Source organism: Parasteatoda tepidariorum, chromosome 6, assembly GCF_043381705.1.
Source record: "Parasteatoda tepidariorum isolate YZ-2023 chromosome 6, CAS_Ptep_4.0, whole genome shotgun sequence".
NCBI lineage: Eukaryota > Metazoa > Arthropoda > Arachnida > Araneae > Theridiidae > Parasteatoda > Parasteatoda tepidariorum.
The window spans coordinates 49,448,253-49,472,469 of record NC_092209.1 but is presented as its reverse complement, the minus strand read 5'-3'; the positions used below and the strand labels follow the sequence as shown (position 1 = coordinate 49,472,469).

General features: G+C 28.2%; 1 protein-coding gene across 19 annotated transcripts; it reads left to right on the top strand.

The window, feature by feature from the left end:
- The first annotated feature begins 6,379 nt into the window (after positions 1–6,379).
- On the top strand, positions 6,380–24,210 carry LOC122269970 (zinc finger protein 266-like). 19 transcript variants are annotated; one of them, XM_043045521.2, is made up of 4 exons: positions 6,380–6,477; positions 8,115–8,305; positions 11,296–11,394; positions 11,778–13,217. In XM_043045521.2, the coding sequence occupies exons 2-4, from the start codon at positions 8,284–8,286 to the stop codon at positions 12,038–12,040; spliced, it is 384 nt and encodes a 127-aa protein (XP_042901455.1). In that variant the 5' UTR covers positions 6,380–6,477; positions 8,115–8,283; the 3' UTR covers positions 12,041–13,217. The 19 variants fall into 19 exon arrangements, 13 of the variants coding, with proteins under 13 accessions (XP_042901455.1, XP_042901457.1, XP_071038437.1 ...); XM_043045523.1 differs by having other exon boundaries at positions 6,455–6,502; XR_011637013.1 differs by having other exon boundaries at positions 6,476–6,678; positions 8,115–8,342.
- The last annotated feature ends 7 nt before the right edge of the window (positions 24,211–24,217 follow it).

The following is a 24,217-nucleotide window of genomic DNA, read 5'->3' as shown; positions in this document are numbered from 1 at the left end:
TATTTAAGGCCTACACTTCATACCAATAAGATTGATCAAAAGTGATTTAGTTTTTTTCTGAGCATTTGTGCATGTTAATTTTGTTTTTTACAAGTTCTTTCGTTCTAGGTGTAGACATTCTTTCTTTTTAACAAATTAAAATATAAAACAAATGTAAACATTCTATTATTTCAATCCATGCCTTCGTGAATATCTTTATATCATTATTTTATAAATTTTCATATTAGTGATTGAACTTCATTAACAATTTTTAAAAAGTTATCTTTGGTGTATTATAAAAGGTATTTGTGATGACGACAAATGCAATCCTTGTCAAAAATGTAATATACAAAATACACACATTAAAGGTTACAAAAAAAAGAGAGAGAAAAGCAAAAATATTATTAATGTCTTTTGAATCATTAATGAGATACACAGAAAAAAATCAAACCTATGTGACTACTTGCTGAAAGTTGGAGTGTTTTTTAAAAATTGCTTCTACATATTCAATAATATAATATTTCGATAATAGTATATTCAATAATGTAGTATACTTATTCAATAATATAGCCGTTCAGTAATATAAAATTTATCTTTCAGTTTCCTCCAGCAATCAAAGACATTTTTATGTCTTTTTCCCTGGTTTCCTCTGTAGTGATTCAATAGGTTTCAGTAATAGTTTTGTTCTTCCTGGCTGAAAGATGAATTTCTGATTTTTTAAATTCCTTTCTGACAAGGAATCTAAAAATATATATTAACTGTCCTTACAGACTACCGTATATCGAAAAATACATAAAAAATAGAAATTTTCATTGAAATTTTTTTTCATTTCATTATTTATTTTTCTTTCATTTAATTATTTCAATTGTGATTTTACTTATTTTATTTATTTATGCAAATTAATAATCATGAATATTGGAAAAAAGTTGTGTATATTATTTAATTGACCTTTAATTATTTATTTCTAGGTTCAGTAAAAGGATTATCTATAATATACCACAATGAAGCATATTGGTGCCCAGTTTGTGATTACAAATCCGACCGAAAAGGGAATGTGAAAATTCACTTGGTACAGCACATTGGAGGAAGACCTTACATTTGCAGCTTTTGTAATAAAAGTTTCCCTCGTAAGCATCACTTGAAAGACCACTTATATTTACACCAAGAAAACCCTTCATTTTCTTGTTTGAAATGCTTAAAAAAGTTTCAAACTAGAAGGAAACTACGCCTTCATCTACAAAGCTTCCATACATAAATATATTCATTCAAGTTTTAGCTCTTCTAAAATGTTGTTTTGAATACATCAAAAGGCAACTTTATATGAAGTGTGCTTGCACATAATTATTGAAAAACCAGTCTTCTTTCATAATTGGTACCTATTTACCATTTGTCCCAAAAATGTTAGACGATTTGAAAAATCCTTTAAAAGAAAAAACGGAGAGAAAAATGACATTTTGCTGCATTCTGGTAAGGAAAACAAGAAACCTTTCTCACTAAGCTTCAAAATTAATTACAAGAGATGACTATTGACTACAAAAATATTAAGGAAAATGTTTTGTTTGGTTTGTCAGAATGGAAAAGAATACTGGCGAAAACATTGTTTTAATAATTTTACTCAGTTAGCAAAAAAAAAAAAAAAAAACTGTTAAAAACTCAAACTAATTTTGAAAATTAGCTAGAATAAATTTGTTCTCTGTGCAGAATGGTACAAATCGTATATTTCAATTTCCTTCTTCATTTTTGTGGATTTTTAAAATCACTGGTCGGTTTTGTACTCAAACTAAAGAGTTTTTACAAAATACCTTTTTAGAACTTACTAGTAACCTAGTATTTAGCCTGAATGAATAAAGCAAGAATATTAATTATTAGGTTTGTCATAAAGAAACATTTCAATTTGATTAAAAAGTTGTGTTTTGTGAAAAGTGAAATGATTGTGATATTATGAAACTACTGCTTATTACCTAATAAAATTTCTTTTGAACTTCTACATTTTTTGACCAAATTAATCAAAATTACTTCCATTTAAAAAAAAAATAGTTCAATGAATGTGTCTTTCCTAAGGATTTTTTTTCTTCTCTCAATTAAAAAGTCTATAATTTTTAATCTTCTGATTGCATAATCTTTTTAGTTTTTGAATCAAATATTACGGTGGTGCATAAATGTTTATCTCATCTATTTTCCAAGAAGTTACGCTGTAGTTTTGATTTATAAAATGTTGTGGGAATAATTTTCGATGTAATAAATATGCTTAAAATGCTGGCAAATGTTTTATATAATTTTTTAACGTGCTTAGTGTTTTAGAAGAATACACAAATTTAGTGTACCTTAGAGTTAAAAATCAGTAAAAAGTAAGCTTAAGAATACTTTACTCAAGCCTAACATAAAAGTAACAAATAAAACTAACATTCAAGTAACATTTTAAATCAAAACCCTAATAATGCAATAGTTCGAAAACTTAGTGAGAACTAATGGGTAAATCACTGTTCTAGACCAGTTGTCAATTTTAAAGTATTGTACTTTAAAGGTGATGAATTAATAAGAAAAATATACAAATGATTGGTTTCTAAATCCATAGTCTGCAGTGCAGTTTTATCAATCTTTGAAATATGTAAAAATATGTAGATTATAAGATTTAAAGGTGATGTATAAGGATGCAAAGAATACGAATTATTTCTAGATTCTTAGCTTTCAGTACTCTCAACAAAATAAATGAAGTGATAATTTCATATTATGAAGAATATAGGTGTTGAAATTACCCGAAAAGAATAAGAATGGTTTCTAGATTCTTAGCTTGCAGTTCTCTCCACAGAATATATTAAGTAACAATTTCATACTATGAAGAATAAAGGTGGTGAATTACATGAAAAGAATAAGTATTATTTCTATGTTCTTAGTTTGCAGTTCTCTCGACAGAACATGTAAAGTGACAATTTTATATTAGGAAGAATAAAGATGGTGAAATAACTTGAAAAGAATAATAATGGTTTCTAGATACTTAGCTTGCAGTTTTTTCTATCTTTAATAAATAAATATTCAATTTGAGAGGATCCGTTTTAAAAGTGTAAGTAATGACGCTATAAACATTTTTTAAAAAAAATAAGGACAGTATTTAAATTCAAATTATGCTACTGTGCAGTTCTCTCAATTTTTTCTGGATAGACAAAGTGTGGAATTAGAGTAAGTTTCGATCGTCTTTGTGAAACATTCATAGGAAGAAGAAAAAATTATTTTAATATTTATATTCTTTTGTGTATATATGAGACAGTTTTCGTTAAGCAAGCTCAAAAGTAAGTTTTTCAAAAAAAAATTAAAAAATGTTGTACAATTGCACAACATTTTTTTTTTTTAGCGATGTTCTGGTTAACAGGCTATCTAGTTGAAATTTCATTACCTAGAGACCCAGCCAAAAGAGTGTATTGAACTTGTTATGAAGCTTGGTTTGATAATGTTAATGTGTGATTGATTTAATCATTCCAATAATTATATTTTTTAATTATGAAATTATGCTTAAAAGTTGTAAGATATCAGAAGATATAGATGTCAATTGCTTAGAAATATTGTTAATTTACTGAAGAAGGGTTTAAGTCTGTTCTTCTCTTAATGATTAATTTAAGGTTAATATATTTGCGCATTCCTATAATATTCGACCCTGACGAGTGACTAGAAAGTAATGTGTTAAGACCAGGTGGCCGAGTGGTTAGCGTGCCTGACTGCGGAGCCATTGACCGCGGGTTCCAATCCTGCTCAGGGCCTGGATGTTTCTTACTCTCTATGTTCAATTTGCCCAAGAGCTTGGGGGGGGGGGGTAGGGGCCTCCGCACTGATCAGTACCATGGGTACAGGAATCTGGAAAAAATTTCCTTCCCTTTCAGATATACGTCGAAATTGAGGACGTAAATGGAAGGATCAAAATCGTGAGGGCATGTCTTCGTATCATTCTCAGGAATGTTTCCCAGTAATCAATTGTGCAGCTCTAGTACGACGTAAATAAAGCACCTACCTACCCAATACAAACAAACCAGTTTAATCTGAAATTGAGACTTAAAGGCATCGATTAGATCACCTTCAGGAAAAAAAAACTCCCTTTTATAAAAATAAAATTTTCAAATATTACAAAGGTGAATAGGTAAATGCAGTTCTGTTAGCATTATATATGAAGTTGAAAAAAGAAATTATCAATTTAATTATATACTGAAGAAACTTATCTTACTTTTTGCATACATAAAAATTTTCCACCATTGAAAATCAGCGTAAACAATATGAATGGTAAACTTCTAGAAGTACTTTTATCTCTGTATTTAAAAAAAAATTTCCATAGTCTCCTCTGTTTCAGAAAGTTACCACCACCCATATTCTCCCTGTTATAACTCAAGTCAAATAAAACAATATGATCTTTGCTTTTGTATATTTCTGGAAAAATGTTATTATTGCTGTTAATTTTTTTAGTAATTTTATGTCAAAGTTGAAGATTTCTTTTTTTACATACGTCATTCAGTTTAGCGAAAACTTATTATTTTGTAGTTATAACGTTTGTTGCAAGAAACGTTATAACATTGCGCTTTACTTTCTTTAAATTTCTAATTTATTTGGAGACGTGAAGTTTTAAATCTCTAAAGATTGGTGAGCAATAAAAAACAGAGGAGTTAGACTTTAGTATAACTAAAATGAACTATAAAAAATATCAAGGTAAAACGTAAAAATTAAAATAGGATTATTTTATTTAATTTTAGGATAAAAGAGCTGCGTCAATCTCAACGCTTTCAAGAGACGGCGATCAGCAGAGGGTGGAGCTCTCTGTTGATTATAAAAGAGAGCATAATTAACTTTCCGCCGATAGATATGTGTTAATTAAATTGGTGGGTGACTTTCAAATCTTTTCTACGCTATAGCGCTACGCTTTTCTACGTATATATGTTACAAGGACTGTCTTACAAGCTGAGTCTGAAGTTGCTATACACCATAAAACTAGCATTTTATAACACTTAAAATAAGATAAATATTAGACAAACATATTTTTATGCATTGAAAATGAATTGAAGCAATTTGTCTTCAATGTATTTTTTAAAATTAATTCTCCTTAGCACTCTGTTTTGTCAATACTTGGGATAAACGCGGTAGTTGGTATGATTTTCTTTTCTTGAATAAAAATATTAATTTGTTTTCTTAAAATATCATTGCACTTTTAAGAATTAAAAAGTATAAATGTATTCGTGGAAACATTTGAAACTCTTTTTTTTTTTTTAAATGTTAAGTATTCTTAAACTAATGATCCCATCATTTTTATCCGCCTTTCTCGGCACTAATAAGTACTTTTTCACGCTAATATTCTTAAGATTGGGAAATAAAAACTCAGTGAAACATAAACAGGTTTCTTTCGTAAAATTAATAACATAAACCTTGTTGTTGTTAATTTACAAGTTGATTATACTGGAGCTGCACAATGGGCTATTGGCGACGGTCTGGGAAACATCACGGAGGATGATCCGAAGACATGCCATCACAATTTTGATCCTGTGCGGAGGGGATGGCACCCCCGCTTCGGTAGCCTGACGACCGCGACCTTGAGAAAGTCGAAACCATTTAAATAGATTTAATAAACCAATTAAATTAGATTTAAAATGATTATAATTTGATTAAAATTGTCACAATTAAAATATGAAGACACGGTTCCCAGGAGATCACCGAGGTCAAGCATCACTGGCTACGGTCAGTGTGCGGGTGGGTGACCACTTGGAACAGTCTGCGTAGGGATCGAGGTGTGCGGCATTGGTCCTCGTTAAACTGTTCTACCGTTAAGTGCTCGACTTCGCGTGCAGGTTGTCGGGCTACCGAAGCGGGGGTGCCATCCCCTCAGTGGAGGATCAAAATTGCGATGGCATGTCTTCGGATCATCCTCCGGGATGTTTCCCAGACCGTCGCCAATAGCCCAATGTGCAGCTCTAGTGCGGCGTAAATTAACAACAACAACAACGAACTTTAAGAAATACATGAAATGACTTTGTTTGTTTGTAACGATAGTCTCGTAGTGGACTGATCGTTAAGACACGGTTCCCTGCAGATCACCGAAGTCAAACATCACTGCCTGCGGTCAGTGTGCGGGTGGGTGACCACTTGGATCAGTCTGCGTAGGGACCGAGGGTGTGCGGTATTGGTCCTCGTTAAACTGTTCTACCGTAAAGTGCTCGACTTCACGTGCAGGTCGTCGGGCTACCGAAGCGGGGGTGCCATCCCCTCTGCGGAGGATCAAAATTGTGATGGCATGTCGTCGGATCATCCTCAGGGATGTTTCCCAGACCGTCGCCAATAGCCCATTGTGCAGCTCTAGTGCGACGTAAATGAACAAATCAATCAATTAAAAACATGAAATGACATTTCGAACATGAGCAAATCGTAGTGCGATAGGAGAATTTTTGGTGTGATTGAGGTAGTTTGGACTACCGACGATTAAAAGCAAAATACTACAAACCACCAACTGCTGTAACTGTGACTGTTTGCCGTGTTTGTTTGATTTGTCATTTTTGGTGTTGATATTGAATTTATAAATATTATTATTTGTTGTTGTGAATTATAAATTAAATGTTCTCTTTTTTCTTGATTTCATAAATGAAGTTGTTTGTCCTATGAATAGTTAAAACCTGGTTTTGTTATTTTTAGTTTTGAAAGTAATCGTAGAAGGTTTTTTTTCGGCACAAGTGAAATGTAGCGTAAACAAATAGTTCTTACGTTCTGAAATTTTATTCAGAGTTGATGATTGTAATGTTTTTATTAACTAGTGACATTAGCATTTATTTAATTTTTAGACTCTAAACCTATTAAGTTTAGCCGTGAATGAGTAAAAATACAACGTTGAAATATAAACTGGATGAGCAAAGCAGATATTGACTGTTTAAAAAATTCCTCAAATTATGTGTCTGTTATATCGTATGAAGAAAATCTCCACATCGGTACCTACGCTACAATAATCACCAATAAGTGTGATAATAATAAATTAATAATGTGACAATAATTAATAAAAAAAATATCAGAAGGGGACCAACTGGAAAGGTGTAACCTGCAAGCAAACGTCAAAATATTAATTTTTGAAAGTAAAATACCTGTAACCCCTTTGGCGACTGTAGTTGGCGCGAACAGATACTGGTTTGAAACATATCCTCTCATTTAAAATTAGGTGTAATTAAAAGTAAAAACAAAATTATTTGCTTAAATATGAGGCATCAAAATTATGCATTGTAGTATTGTATATTCACATGACAGCCTTCCTGGTGGCTTGGATATCTCTAATCTCTTATCTTATTGTAAAGGGTAAAATTTATAATGGTTTATTTATTTCTCATATTAGATAATTAGACAGTTAAAAAGATAATATTTAATTTAATTGGACTGTAAGTAATGTATCATATCACCTGAAATAAAGATGATATAAAAGTTTCTAGCTCTTTGAAACTATTTAATAAAAGTTTATATCGAAGATACAATTTTATTTGATATATAATCAGAAAATGAATCCAATTTACAAAAACAAAAGAGACAAAGAAGTAAGTTAACAATTAAAACATTAAATCAAAATGGAAAAGAATCACCTGACAAAGTGCTGTTTTACAAACACGCATCTTTTATTTTATTACTTTTTCCTGCTTTAATGTTTGTCTGAATATCTAAATTTTATCTGATATTCGTCCCGCAGTGGACTGATTGTTAAGCAGATCACCGAAGTCAAGCATCACTGGCTACGGTCATTGTGCGGCTGGGTGACCACTTGGATCAGTCTGAGTAGGGACCGAGGGTGTGCGGTATTGGTCCTCGTTAAACTGTGCTACTGTAAAGTGCTCGACTTCGTGCACAGGTCGTTGGGCTACCGAAGGGGGGGGGGGGTGCCATCCCCTCCGCAGAGGATGAAAAATTCTGATGGCATGTCTTCGGATCATCCTCCGGGATGTTTCCCAGACCGTTGCCAATAGCTCATTGTGCAGCTCTAGTGTGACGTAAATTAACAACAAACAATTATCTGATATTCATTCTAAATTGGGGAAGCTGATTTTTCTATTCCTTTTTGACACTTCATTTATTTTCAGGTAACTTCAAAATAATAAATAATTAAAAAATATTTTAAATTCAAATTAGTTTGTTATTTTTAGGTATTAATGAAGACTTAAAAACACAGCGAAATCAAGGGTTGGCTTTACATTTCTGCAGTACTTGTGACTATTCAACATGGAATAAAGCCCATTTAAAACGGCATATGGCTGTTCATACTGGGGAAAAGCCATTTGCCTGTCCTGTATGTGGAAGAAGGTTTAGTTTGAAATGGAATATGAAATCTCATATGGTTGTTCACCAAAAAATATTTTGAGACATTTTAAAACGTACCATGCTTCTTACTTGTTGTAAATATTAATTTATTCCTTGCATTTTCCTCCAGATAATTTTTAGACTCAAGATTTTCATTAATTTGTGGAAGGAGTTATAGAATTTATTACAATTTGTTATTGCTTTTTATCATCAACTGTTTATTAATTGTTATAATTTCAATTAATTCTAATAATATTAAAGTTTTATTAGATTGAATTATAATTATAACAAAGAATAATTAATTTTAAAATAATTGTTTTTCTCATTAATTTATTATTTGTTACAATTATTATTTGATTTAATAATAAATTACAGATACCTAACAGGTAATAATCTGATTAGAGATAATGGGGGCCATTTTAAATTTGTGAATAATATTTCATTTGTATTCACAGTTGTAATTTGTAAGTAATCAAATAATATTTTATTATTATTTGATTTAATAATAAATTACAGTGTTTTCATCACAGAAAAAAAATGGGTGAGAATTTCTCACCCTTTCTCAAAAACAGGGTGAGATTTCAAAAAGTTAAGTGAGATTTCTAAAAACTAAAAAAACACAAAAACTCTTGAAAAAAAATCATTTCTTTAATTATAATACATTTTTAACGTCTTCTATTTTTTAAGGCATTGAATATTTTTGGTGCATCATCATAGAAGATTTTGCCTTCACAAGGTATTTGTCCATCTTACATAAGTGCATAAAAAGTTTGAACGTCTTACATGAAGAAACCTTACCTATGGTAAACAGAGAAATGTGTTCTGAAAGGGGTTCCGTGGCTGTGTTCTGTTCGAAAAGTTTCTGAACAATACTGGTAAATAGGGAGGCTAGATAATGGGGCAGATGTTGAAAATAATGAAAGATCCAGGAAGAAAAGTGAAACGGATTTTATTCTAAATGGCGTAATTCGAAGCTTTTTCCAAAATGCAAGAAATTGGCAAATTTTGAAATTGATTTATAGAATGCGCGAATTTCTCGCGGTAATAATTTTTTAATGCGAGAAAAGAAAAAAAATATGTGAGATTCTCGCGTTCTCGCACTGTAGTGAAAACACTGAATTACAAATACCTAACAGGTAATAGACTGATTAGAGATAATAAAACCTGTTGTCGGGAGACTGCTTTCCATATTGGAAAAAAAACAAAACGTAGTTGTACATCAAATTAACTTATATGATTTTAAAAGAAATTATTACATTAAAATTCTAAAATGTTGAGGTACTAGTTTTAGTGTCACAAAATTTAATTTGAATATTTTTTTAACCGAAACATGTTTAATACTTTGGGTATTTTTATTTTAAAAATTAAAATTTCAGTAGTTAATATGTAGGAAAAAGTTCTGTGGAATAAAAAAATAAAAACTCCATTAGGAAAAGTTAAAAACTTGCTATAATTTAAGATGAACTCTTGGAATATGTAGAGAAGGCATTCTGTGCATAATCTAAAATTTTTTTTCAAAAATATTTTATTTATAGTTCGCTATGTTTTGTCTTTTAGTATTTAAGATAAATTTATATTGAAGGAATTATTAAGTTATTGTTATTATCATTAAGACTGAGTTATGTTCCTCCAAAGTTAAATTATTTTATCCTGTAGCCCTTCAAAAAATGTGCACCCCTATATTAAACACGTTGGTTTTATTTTAAGGAAAAATTTCTTTTTGAGTCTTTCTTAATGTGATTCTTTTATATTACAAAAAATATTTTAAATAACTGTTATTAAACAACAATACAAATTCTAAAAACTATGTAATTTATATTAACAAATAATCTCAAATGAAAAAGATAACTGCCATTACTTTTTAATATTCAATTCAATACAAAAAATATGCATTATTAATTGGAAGCGTTTTATTTGAAAACTGCTTTTTATTATTGTTTCTCTTATTGTTAAATATCAAATTGCTTCTATGTAAATGTTAGATATTTATGATGTTTGGTAGAGGTAGAGACTACCTAAAATATTTTGGGATTGTTATTCGTTTTATCTTCTAATTGTTATGTTAATAATTTTTGACTAAATTGTTGATTTTTTTTTTAACTTTTAAAATATTTTGTCTAATTTATATTTTGACATATCTCTATCTCTTGATATTTTATTATTACAATATTTATTTTGGAATTATAAATGGTCAAGTCTGATGTAAAGTTGATTTGTAAAATGACATTTAATAAAAAGAACCAAAAAAAAAAAAAAAAAGAATTAAAGAACTATCAGCATGAAGAACTGAAAAATGTTAATAACATGGAAAATTTCTAGTAATAATGAAAATATGTAAAGAAACTCACGAGAATAAAAATTATAAAAAATAATTCAGGAACTTGAAATTTCATTTATTGCTAATACTTATACAAGTAAAGAAGTATATATATATATNATATATATATATTAAAAAATTTCTTTTAGGTGTTATTGTCTGTTTAAGCTAGTCTAATTTTAATTTTATCGATCTTGGTATTGTAAAAGATAATGTTTAATTTACAATTAATTGTGATTTTTAATTTACATAATAAAAATGTAAGATTTGGTTGTTTGTACAAAAAAATTTCAGATTTTTATCATTGTAACATGAAGTGAAAAATGCTTACATTGATAAAAGAGTCTGTGCTAAGTGTGGTAGTAATGCAAAATTATGTATGATGTTTCATATGACATTTATTGCCTGATTGAGTTAAGTATGATAAGAATCATTTGTACATTTAAATTATTCAATTTTTCAAGCCTAATGATATTTTCCCCCCTCATTTATTCAAGCAAATCAAAAATACAAGTACGAAATTGAAATTCTAAACAATTTGTATCTTTCCTTTATATTTTAATGAGTAATTTTTTATCATTGATTCATTGAATAGTTCATTGATAAGGGGAAGGTATTCTGTAAATGGAATACGTACCTGCATTTATATCTTCATTTAATTTCCTATCATTGCAGCAATGCTTATTAATAATTATTTTTTTTTGTTCTAGGTCACAACAGTGTATTGAAATATGTTTATAATATTGAAGCAGATACTGATATGCAAGCCAATAGATTCAAAAATGCAAAACTTCATTTCTGTGCTTATTGTAATTATACTACTCTTTACACTACACATTTAAAAAAACATGTCAGGATTCACACTGGTGAACGCCCATTTAAATGTATGAACTGTGAAAAAACCTTTGCCCAAAAACATCATTTACAGGGACATCTGTTAACTCATCTATCAAATAAAAAATAAGATTTCTTTTTTAACGAATGAGCTTGAATTTTTTTATTTCTTTCCTGTGATTTGTTCTCATATTTTTTTTTTTTTTTAACTATTTACTATTTTGTAAACTGTACAATGAAAAAAGTAGCTTCTTACTATTTTGACTAACAAAACATTTCTTTAAAATAACTAAGTTTCTTTTTAATTTTGAATGTCATGTAATATCAGCTATTTTTATCAAAATTTCTTTTATTTTAGGTGTAAACAGTATATTAAAATCTTTCAGGATTATTGAAGCTCAAAATAATTTGCAAGGTGTTAAAGTGTGTGATTCTATGAGAGCAAAATTTCACTTTTGTTCTTATTGTGATTATTCTACTTGCTATTCCTCCCACTTAAAAGGACATTTGAGAATTCATACTGGTGAACGCCCATTTAAATGTTTAAAGTGCAACAAAGCTTTTACTCACAAACACCATTTACAGAGTCACCTCTTTACTCATCAATCTAAAAAAATTTAATTTTTTTATTGTAATGAATAAGTTATATAATTACTTTTTTCCTTTGCTGTGATACTGTATTTTGATTAATATTTGTTTTTATTTTGTTTCTATTTTATAAGCTTTAAATTTTAAAATTTCAATTTCTCACCTCTAGAAATTGTAATATCTATACTAAGGATATTTGCATGGATGTTATCTATGACTATTAAATTATCTATCTATGGCCATGTTATCTATTACTATGTTATCTATGATCATTGACACAATGTTTTTTCCTCACAAATATCATTTAATAATTCATCAGTCTTATAAAAAAAAATTCAACTTTTTTAAGGAATGAGTTTATCACTTTTTGTTTGCTATGATGTTAAATTTTGATTAATTTCTTCACTTTTATGAAAATTTTTTGTCACATGGAGCACATTTTAGAATTAATTATATTCAACAAAGTTTCTTTGCTTAATTTTAAATGGTATATACAACTGCAGCCAAATTTATGAAAATTTCTCTTATTTTATGTGTAAAAAGTGTTTTAAAATTTTATCCTGCAGTGAACTTATCGTAAAGACAGTAGAATACTGAAGTCAAGCATTCCTAACTCGAGGTTTTATTGTTAATTTTTTTTCATAATGGCTTGCACTGAACAAGGTTTTGTGATAGATATGTTGCTAACTGCTGGTTTCAATTGTTAACGAACTAAAACTATTATTAAGAAATAAATAAGAAAGAAACACTTGCAATGTAGCTCTCTTATATAAAGGAATAATTTAATATGCACCATCTTATTATCACATAGAATTTATAAGCAGTTATCCACATTTGAATGTGCATTCAGTTGTGATGTGTTTCAGTACTTAACTTTTATATTCATGATACATTGGTAATAGTTTGGGATCCTAAAATATGTTGTGTTGTAACGAATTCTAATGTTGTGTATGCATTTCAAATTATTATTAGTCATAATTTTTTCATGCTAATCATTCTTTGGGAATTTTTTTTGTTTTTTTTTTAACATTCTGTAAAAAAAGTGCAGATTGGTATCATTCATGATTCAATTGTTAACGAATTTTGAAATACATTAAATTGAAGAAGAGAAGAAATTTTTCTCAAAATCTTGTAATGAAAATTTAAATATCAATTTGATGTATAGGTTAAAAGTGTTCTATTTAAGAAATAAAGTATTGTTACAAATTTTTTTTAGTTATATTTCAGTTTGTTTTTTTACCAGAACATGTTATTGTGATTTGATGAATTAATTTGATTATTAAGAGCTTTATTGAATTAAAAATGTTATAAGCATATATATCAATTAACATTTGGCTGTGATGGCTCAGTTGTTAAGGCACTGAACTGTCATTGTGAAGAATCGGGGGTTTGATACCCAGTGGTGGTTTGAAGCCCGTCCAGCTTCAAATCGAGGGCTTATTTGGGAAGTAAAAGTGGCTTGTGGGCAATACTGACCATTGTCAAACTGTCACTGCCTTTTTTATACAATTGGGAAATTGTGAAAGATTTACCTTTTTGTGTTTCCTCTGGTTAAAAAGTTTTTGTCCCTTCATAGTTTCTGAGTTTGTAAGGAGTAAAACTGCTTACTCCCTTTTTTTAAATTATTAATTTGGGCCCATAAATTTTTTTTCTCTTTTTGCAAATTGTGTCTGTTTACAAATTAAAATACTTTCATCCGCCTCTTTTCATGCTTATTCCAAGTCCCTCTTTTTGAAAAGTCATTCCCATAAAACTTGCTAGATGCAGCAACAAACCTTGTAGCATGGAGTTTTATAGTTTCACAATTATTGGTTAATCACATCTAATTTTAAAAATCATCGATTTCAATCAGCAATATAGTAATCATGTCGTAGAAGTTTTAATGGTGAATTGTGGTTTCGTCCAAATAATTACTTTTGTGCAAAAATGTTAAATGAATTGTTCAAGCTGAAAATTTGGAATTTTTCCATATTAGCTATATTTATGATAAGATTCTGCTTCATAAAGAAGATCAGATATTGGATAGTCTTAATTTAGTTTTGATTGAGTTCTTCTTGAAATTGTTTAGTCTTAACTTAGTTTTGATTGAGTTCTTTCATAAATTGTTTTATCCTGAGTTCGTTTTGATTGAGTTTTTCCAGCTTAGCTCTGATTGAGTTCTTTCAGAAATTTTTTAGAGCAAAAAGAAAAAAAAACTTATCTGGTTTTATTTAATCTGTTTAAAACAAATTCATTAGTTCCTGCCTTATTACTCACTTAACAACTTACTTTTGAGAAGCTCTTAACTTCTACTTTATGAGTGACCAGGTAAATATTTGTCTTTTTTGCATTAATTTTCCTATTTTTATGTTCTTTTAGTTTGTCTATAATCTCTTTTTATATAATCTATAATCTTTGCAAATCTTCAAAATATCTATATTTGTTTTCATAACTTTAAGGTACTAATTCACAGACGAAGATCATCTGCAAAATCGGAATTGAAAGGTGCTAAATTCTACCTTATACCCTTTTTATTTGATATTTTATTCCTTATGAAATTACTAATATTTAAGAAGATAAAAGACAAAATTATACATCCAGAATTCCAGAATTTACCTTAAAAGGTTTGTGATTGCTGGTCCGTACAAACAACTATAATATGTTAGTGTTTAAATACTTAAAAAGAAAAAAAAAATAGTTAGAAATAGTTAGCAATTTTTTCCTTGAAATACAATTGTCTTTCTAGTGTTGAACCATTCCAGTAGGGTTTTTTTCTTTATCACATGACAGTAGTTTATTTTTAAGATAATCTATTTCATTTTGCATTTATCTCAATTGCATTTGTGTGATTTAAAATCACAAAGACTGTAGTGTATGCAATCTTATTTGATGCCACTTATTTTCTTGAAAATTCAATCTTTTTTTGTTACATTTAAGAGACAAGCAAATAAGTACACTTTTTGAAACAGTATAGTTGTTTATTTATTTATTTTTTTAAAAAAAAGGTGAGTGACATAGACTAACAATTTTTAGATTTTATGAGTGAAATGAAAAAAAAAAAAAAAAAAGATTTTGATTTTTTTTNAAAAAAAAAAAAAAAAAAAAAAAAAAGATAATAATAAAAGAGCAAGGCTAAAAAATGACATCCTTGCAAGGTTCGAAACTGGTACTATCATTTGAAGTACCAACCACATCATTTAAAAGTGTCAAAATTGTATAGAAATTTGTGCCAACTATTATCGTCGATAAATAATGTTAGTCATGGATGAATGTTGTTGGCTGTGCATGTAAGGATTTAGAAAGACAAATTGTTCCTTATTCTTGTTAATTGATACAAAGACTCCTCATAATCCCTTTTCTCTGTAAAGAATTGCTCGTTATATTTGTGTAAATTTTGTAATACACACAGATTTTATAAACTTATAAATTTTTTACTATTGTCAAAGCAACTGTTTGGGGATCAGTTAGCTTTTGAAATAGGTAAACTTTTAATGTTGTGTTCATCATGATTTTATTTTTAACTTAAAATAGTTACAGCAATCTCCCTTACTGTATGCTACTTCTCCTGTATCTGTGTATTATTATGGTTAATATTTCTAATATTCATATAGTTCCTATATTCTAATAACATTTCTTTATCAATATTTATGTCATCACAATTATTTTATTTATAGGCGAAGATTATGTATTAAGTTCTTTTATGAATCAATCTGAAAACTTAATTCAAGTTAGGAGAGGTAGACCATCAAAAGGTCAGAGAAAAGTGAATTTTTGTTCCTATTGTAATTATTCTACCGATCACTCATCACATATGAAGGCACATATGAGGATTCATACTGGTGAGCGTCCATTTAAATGTGAAAACTGTGCTAAAGCTTTCACACGCAAACACCATTTACAGACTCATTTATTGATTCATCAGCAAGCCAATCGAGAATAAAATTATTTTTATTTTCAATATTACTTCAGAACTAAGCTGAATAAAAGAGTAAGTTAAGTATGGATAGTGCATATCTGATAGCATGGAGGTCCGCATGCAGTTATATTCTTCAACTTGTGAACAAATTAGCTTTCATACTTTAAGTAATTGTTTGTAGGTATTCGACATTCGACAGACCAACTTGTTAGGAACTGTTTGTGTTTATCTGGCAGCATGAAGATATGCATGTGAAATTATATCCTTTAACTTGCAAATGAATTAACTTTCATACCTTAACATTTGAAGTAACTGTTTGTGGGTAATCATATTTTAAAGAATCAATAGACCAGCTGGTTAAGAACTATTAGTGTGTATCTGACAACACAAAGGTCCACATTTACAGCTATATACTTCAACTCGAGAATGAATTAGCCTTTATACCTTAATATTAAGTACTTGTTTGTGGGTAATCTTATTTCAAACAATCTAAGGACCAGTATATTGTATTTTAACATTTTTCAATCTTTTACAAGTTATATATATATTTTTAAAATTCACTTATAAACTTCCAATTTAATGATGTTTTTTTTAAAATTCTTTTGTGATATGCTAGTTTACAATATTTTTATCTGTAGTATGTTAATATTGATGATAGTATTTTAACATTGCTTGATTTGCTACAGGTTCTAAATCTTTTTTTTAAAACTTTCTGATCTTCTAATCTTAGTACTTCCATTTGTTTACAGGCTTTAAAGTTTTTTCTTTACTTTTTTCAAATTTCTAATCAATAGATTTCTGTAGTCTTTACTGATGTTATAAATAGTTCGCAATATTTTTGTGTTATAACAATATTGAATAACTGTGTTTTAATATTGCTAAATCTGTTGCAAAAGTTCTAAAACTTATTTTATTTTATTTTTAACCTTCAAATCTTAAAATATAGTGCTTTTAATCTCATCTAATGCAATAAATTTTTTGCAATTTGACTATGGTTCAACAATATTGTATTTTAGCATAAATGTTAGAAGTTCTAAAGCTTTTTTTTTCTCCCAACCTTCTAATGTTCTAAAGTAAAAATAATTCTTTCTTATCTCCATTGTTATAGATCATTTGTTTTTACAAGTCTAAAAATTTCCCTTCAATCCCTTTTTTTTTTATTATTTTCAATTTTTAGATGCTATGTGAGAAAATTAGTTAAAATAATTTTGTTATAAATAATTATCATTATCTATTTTAAAAAAATAAGATTTTCTTAAATGTTTTTTTAAAAATAATGATTTTGATTACTTATGCAGTTTTTATAGCTAATTTTTTTTCCTTTTATCATTTTAAAAAGACGGCAGATAATTGTAAATGAAGTTATTTTATTTATGCTTTTTTTTTTGCTCTTTTTAAATATATTATAAAAATGTTGTTAATTATTTTTAATCCTAATTACTTTTTACCCCTTAATCAATTTTTCATTACTTATGGTGAACAAAAAACTTTGTTGCATACCTGCCAACTCTTCCGGTTTTCCCGGAAGATTTTTTTTCGTACTTAAAGTGCTAGCAAAATTCATGTTATTTCCCTAAACGTTTTGAATTATATTAATAATTATAAATGAGTTTGACTACCACTACATATAAATAATTACAACGAATATATAAAAAGCATATTAGTCCTCACAGTAGCGAATTTCAACCTGGTTAAAATATAAATATCTTTTTGAGTAAAACTGTTTTTCGGTAATTGTTTTACTACCACTTGGAAACTCCATTCTCGAAAAGAATGAATGTTGGCAAGTATGTTGTTGTTTTTCTTAATATTTGTTTTTAACACAATTCTTATAATTCTTACAAGTGCTAAAAGTTTTTTTTTTAATAGATCGGCAAGGTTAAGTATTACTTTTGGTATAAATAATTTTAAGCCATGACCTGATCCATTTATTAGAAAATTACACAATATATGCATTTTAAAATTTGAATAAATTGTACATTGCTAAAACAGAGAATCATTCAGTTACAAGTTTTGTAAAATTTGCATTAGCATGTGTAGTAGAAAAAAAAAATCATAGGATTACAATTTTAAGCAATTTCAATGTTAAGTTTTATGAAAATAATATAAAAAAGATAAGTTAATAAAATTTGAAGTTTAATCGCAATCAGGAAAGTGAAGTTAAAAATTTTCTCTCCCCTCAATTTAATCAAGATGTGTATGTACCTGTTTTCTTCTTACATATTTTAAAAAGCTTTTTCTTTTTTTTTACTTGTTAAGCATCAAAAAAGATCTCTATAATTTGTTTAGTTTTTTGTTTTACTCCTATTTATATATTTGTATTTCATATTAATGTTCGTTTAATTTTGATAAATATTCAAAATTCTTCTGAATGTTTCTTAATATATTATTAGCTTACATAATATTACTTAGCATTTTCTGGTTTAATTATTTTTCCAGCCTTAAGAAATAAGTTTATAATATTTCCAAAACTTTATTGGAGTTAGTTAAATTGTACAATTGTTAACTCTCTAACTTTTCACAATAATGACATTTTCATTAATATTGTTTCTAATGACATTAAACTATTTATTAATATTGATAAGGAAATCTTTGGATATATTTTTCTATTGCAAACACGTTTTTATTATTGAAAAGTTGCTTTTAAAGTTGTTTTTTTTGTGTTAATTGTAGAAAATTAATAGAATTTTAGTAAATTTGATTTTTTATCTTGTGCTTGAAAGACATTTTAATGTATTTTTGTGTAAGTCAAGATGTATAGAGGATTTTAATAAAAAGCTTGTTTTGGTTAGAATATTTCTTTCAAAACCCTATTTATAATATTAAATCATGACATACTAGCTTTATTGTTCCAGGTACACTTGTTGATATACTACAATTACTAAATTGTGTAGCATATTGACGGCCATCCAATTTTGCATTAATATTTTCTTAATGTTGAATTCATTTTCAGTAATTAAGTGAAATACCGTAGTCCCACTTTTATCAATTAGGTGTTCCTACTTTCTGTACTTAGTGTTCAGTGTTGTTTGTTGATGAAATAAGTTAAAAATTTTCTCATCTTTATTTGTGAAGTTTGGAGCTATATTACTAAGGTGAAAGCAATTTTATTTTTAAAATATGTATATTTATTTTAGCCATATACTACTTTTTTTTTCTCATTTTAGTTTCAAGGAAATTTGTGCAATAACTAGGTGTTTACATTGGTGTTATAAGGATTTTAGCGCACTCTTAATTAATTGAAGAAAGTGTTGATTGCTATATTTTTTCTAAAGCAGTTAATAGGGAAAAATATAGCTTTCTTTTTGTACTGTTATTTTCAGGTTTATTTACCTCAAATTTATTTTTGTTTGTAAAAAAATATTCTCTGTAAAATTAGTTTTAGTATTTAAAATAATGCATATTTTATCAGTATTTTGTTGTAATTTTTCAAAATTATGTATTTTTATTTGTATTTTGTTATTTTTCAAAATTACATATTTTAATGCATATTAATTTTTTTTAAAAACTTTTTAAAAATATTTCCATAGCATGCTTAGTTTACTTTCAAAGATACATAATCGTTTTATATGCAACTTGAAGTACTGAATGCTTTTTCCTATGCATTTAAAATTTGGAATAAAACTGATTTAAGAAGGTATATTTCATTTGCTATTAAGTTAATGTTAACATTTATACAAGAAGAAAAGAAAAAAAATGTGCTAAAAAAATTATTTTTTCCTATAAACTAGCTTTTATATTTGGAAAAAACATGTTGTAATGTAAAAATGTAATTTTTTGAAGTCATGAAATTATTTGAAACACAAGTAATTTCTCTTGTAATATTCAATTATTTTAAAAGATATTTTTACTTATAAATTATTTTTAATTTTTACCTATTTGAAAGATTATCTCAAATAATTAACTTTTCAAACGTATTTTGTAGGCACAGATGTGAAAACAGCAAAATATTCTACTTATACCAAGCGTCGCTTAACTTTAAGGACTTGTTCAGATTGTAGTTATTCAACTCATGATGGTAGTAACTTTCGAAAACATGTCCGTATTCATACTGGTAACCGTCCATATATGTGCACAGTTTGTAATAAATCCTTTACTTTGAAGCATCATTTAAAGAACCATATGATTACCTATAATCATGGATTAACAGAACAATAATTTTAGTTCCTTTTTTTTCCTTCTATCCTCAAAAATTTTGATACTCATTCTTAAATGTAGCATATAGTGTGCAACAAGTAATAATTATGATAGCACTTTGAATTAAAATGAAAATTCATATCATTGCATAAAGACATAAAATAGCAAAACAGTATTTTTAGGTTTTTTTTCCCTTATATACTTATATATTTTGATAATCATTATTACATGTGACCTAAGTGTGTATCATGTAAAAGCTTTAATAGCATTTTGAATTTAAAAAAAGTTCTTTATTTTTTAATGTTGTTTTATTAGAATTTTATTTTTTTGGAAGTTTTTCTTTTGAGAATTGTTTTAAATGCATTTAACTATAATGCATGGATTTATTGTGACTTACTGTTTATAGAAAAGAATAAAAAATAAATTCTTAAACATGTATTAATTTGTTTTGCATTTTAATTTTTGTTAAATTCTTAACTTGTCACTTCAGATATCAAGAAAGATAAGGTGATTATTAAGAAATTAATGAATTTAATTGTAGATAAAAGAATATTGCATGATATCCCAACTTACCCATGACTCAACCTTGGGTTATGGGTCGTGACCCAATCTTGAGTTATGGGCCGTGACCCAAACTTGAGTTATGAGTTTACTGGAGTGGGTTGCTATAGCTTTTAAAAAGAACAAAAATTATTAATTTTCTTATTATTTTAAATTGATGTGCAGTAAAACAAATGCATATTTAATTTTATCAGTTCTATTTTTATTTAATTTCTGGGATTCTGTTATAAATATAGCCTGCCTAATTATTATTTTGTTTGTTTGATAGTCAGTACTTAATTTTTTTGTTAGTTTTATGTTATGATGAATGTTTGAAAAAATCTATAGTCAGTGCTCTCTATTCTTATTCTGAAAATAGCATAAAATGTCAATATGGTGAAAAAACCCAGTTTTGTAAAAATGAAAAACGTTTGTGGTCTAAATTTTTAATATTTAAAAACTTACTCCAATGCTGTATTATCTGGGTTAATAAAAATTTTTAAAAACTGAGAATAAGGCAGTGATTTTAATAATTTTCATTTATGTTTAAAAATTTTGCCAAATTGGCAATTTTTAAAAAGGTAAATAACTTTTCAAATATTTATTTTATTCGTTCTAAGGCCCAGATAATTCTTTACGACATAAATTTATAATGAATACTAATTTAAAAGGAAAATAGTTCCGAATTACTTAAAATCTTTTTAAACATGTGAAATTTTTTACATTGTTTAAATAGTTTATCTTTCGTCTTTGTACATATGAAATTTTCTGTTACATTTTAAATTTACATAAAAAAATATTGTAAATAACAACTTAGATGTACAGTGAATTTTCATGTTTTTTTTTTCCTATTAAAGTAAAGGGGAAACTATAAGAATTCTTAAGTGAGTAATCTAAAAATTTATAATAGATAGTAATTTAAAAGGGGGAAAAAACAGTTCTAAATTATTTACAGTTTTAAATAATTTAAAAAATTTTTAAGCATTTCAAACTAATTTTTAACATTTTCCAATAATCTAGTTTTTTTTAAATATTTTATTGAAAATGTTTATTCAATTTTATATTTTTCATTTTCAGCCTAATATTTTTTTAGTTATCAAATTTATTAAGTTTTTAAAATAAACACGATTAATTTTTAATGTATGTATGACAAACAAGTATTGGAATAGTGTACTTTTTTAATCCTGTTATTTCTGAAATTCTTATACAGAAAAAGGGCTAAAATGTTTTGTTTGTTGCAGCAGGTTAGCGATTCAATACAATATACTCTGCTTTACATTGTTATTTGTTTATTTTTTAAAAAAATTCTACATGCAAACTAAAATATATTTGTAATTATTTTAACATGTAGCTAAAACTCAGCTTGAACTTGCAGTTTTTTGTCGAAGAATTTACTTTTATAATTTAAAATATAGTAGGACCTGTATTTTATAAGTCATTGGAGAAATATTTTGAATCTTGTCAATCCAAATTCAAAGTTAGTAAAGAAAAAAGTTGCTTTCAGATGACCGTTATTGAGAGAAAATATTTTTTACCATGTCAAAAATATTATTTACCATTTATAATATTGAGTTCTCTCAGTAATGGTCAAAAATATTATTGACCATTATTGAGTGAAAATATTTTTTTTTTTAATCTTACGCCCAGCCTTGGCCGAACGGCTGTGTGTTATCTTGCTGTCCTATAGAGATGCAGAAAACCAGAATGGAAAGTATTCACACTATAAATATCTTTAAATTTTGTACACTCAAAGAGGTGTTGTCCATTCATGCCCATACAAAGGGCATGAGGCAGAGGTTGCTATGCCGATACTATCAGATACTGTGGAAGGTAATCTTGACCTGTCAATAATTCAAAATGGGCAACACCTATCTTCCTTGGTGAATTAGGGGGAATTCTGTTTATATTTTGTTTAAGACACTTGCAACATTTGTGTATTGCTGATTGTTAACCTTTCTTAAAATTTGTTTAATTTAATTTTTGTTGTAAGACACTTAGTATTTCATTCTTAGGCACTACAGCCGGTTACCAGCTAATGCCAACTTAGTCAGTTTACCCCATCTAAATCTATTCGCCCTCTCAATTGTTTCTCTTTCTTATTTCTCATCCATATCTTCTCCCATTATTAACTCCCAAGGCCTTTTTCCCCCCCCCCTCTACTCTATTTAACCATCTTGTTCTAGGTCTTCCTCTCTTTCTTTTCCCCTCTGGTGTTTGGAAGGTTATATTTTATAACAGGATTTTTATCGCTATATCTAAATACATGTCCTAGCCACCTATTTGAGAAAGCTTCTTCATTTTTACTATGTTAGGTTCTTTTTTTTTTTTTAATTGTACGTTATGGTTGTTACGAATTTTCTAGGTTGCGTGTTCTCTTACAGCTCCAAAAATTTTTATTAAATGTTTCAACGTCTGTAATTTCTTTAACTTCAATAAATTGTTAAAGATTTTTTTAAAGACTCCATAGCAGTAATATGTGTTGTTATTTTTAGTAAAATTTAATTAGTTCCAGCTATAGACCAGTGTTTTAAATATTATTTGAGTAGATAGTGTAAAAGTTTTAAAGATTTGATTGCTTTTCTTTTGATTTATTTACGTTATTATTTTATGCTTAAAAAATTATTTTCCTCATTAAATTCAAGAACAAGTAAGAAAATTGTATGCTAAAGGAGTGCTCTCTAATATACGAGGTATATCCACAAAGTAAGTTCCGTTTGCTTATATAAAAAAAACGTGTACAGATACAGAAATAATATTTATTGCACAAAAATCTACAACTGTGAAACTAATTTTCTACATAGCTTCCGAAATTTTGTAGGCACTTGTCATAGCGTGGCACAAGTTTTTGTATGCCTTCTTCATAGAAGGTTGCCGCCTGTGTTTTCAACCACGTAGTAACATGCTCTTTCAGCTCGTCGTCATCGTTGAAGTGTTGACCACCAAGGAAAGATTTTAAGTGTAAAAAGAAATGAAAGTCGCCAGGAGCGAGGTCAGGGCTGTACGGAGGATGGTCAAACACGTCCCAGTCAAATTCCTGTAGGAGTTCTTTTGTCACGTTCGCAGTGTGAGGTCGGGCATTATCGTGTAAAAAAAACAACACCTTCAGACAGTAATCCTCGGCGCTTGTTCTGTATTGCGCGGGGCAATTTCTTAATGGTCTCGCAGTAAACACGTGCATTGATTGTTTGGCCTCGTGGTAAGAAATCAATCAGCAAAATGCCTTTTTTGTCCCTAAAAACGGTGCACATGAATTTTCGAGGCGTCAAGATTTGCTTAGGCTTAACCTTCGTTGGGGACGAAGTGTGCCTCCATTCCATTGATTGCCGTTTAGTTTCAGGGGTCTCGTAAGATACCCAAGTTTCATCCCCCGTGACTATCCGAGAAAGAAAATCATCACCATCTTCATTGTAGCGTGTCAAAAACTGAAGCGCACTGCCCATCCGTTGTTTTTTGTGTTGTTCAGTAAGAATTTTGGGTACCCAACGTGAGCAAAGTTTTCGAAATTTCAGTTTTTCAGTAACAATTTCATGAATTAGTGATCGTGAGATTTGCGGAAATTCCGTAACGAGAGCACTAATTGTAAACTTACGGTTTTGCTTAAGCTTCTCTTCAACTGCGTAAAGCAGTTCATCAGTAAC

What these genes read in the sequence shown, in the direction of transcription:
- LOC122269970 (XM_043045521.2), top strand. Translation starts at nt 8,284, where the DNA reads ATGGAATATGAAATCTCATATG. An exon ending in GGAATATGAAATCTCATATG is followed by an intron (nt 8,306 to 11,295) that starts GTTGTTCACCAA and finishes TTTTTGTTCTAG; the next exon opens with GTCACAACAGTGTATTGAAA. An exon ending in ACTTCATTTCTGTGCTTATT is followed by an intron (nt 11,395 to 11,777) that starts GTAATTATACTA and finishes CTTTTATTTTAG; the next exon opens with GTGTAAACAGTATATTAAAA.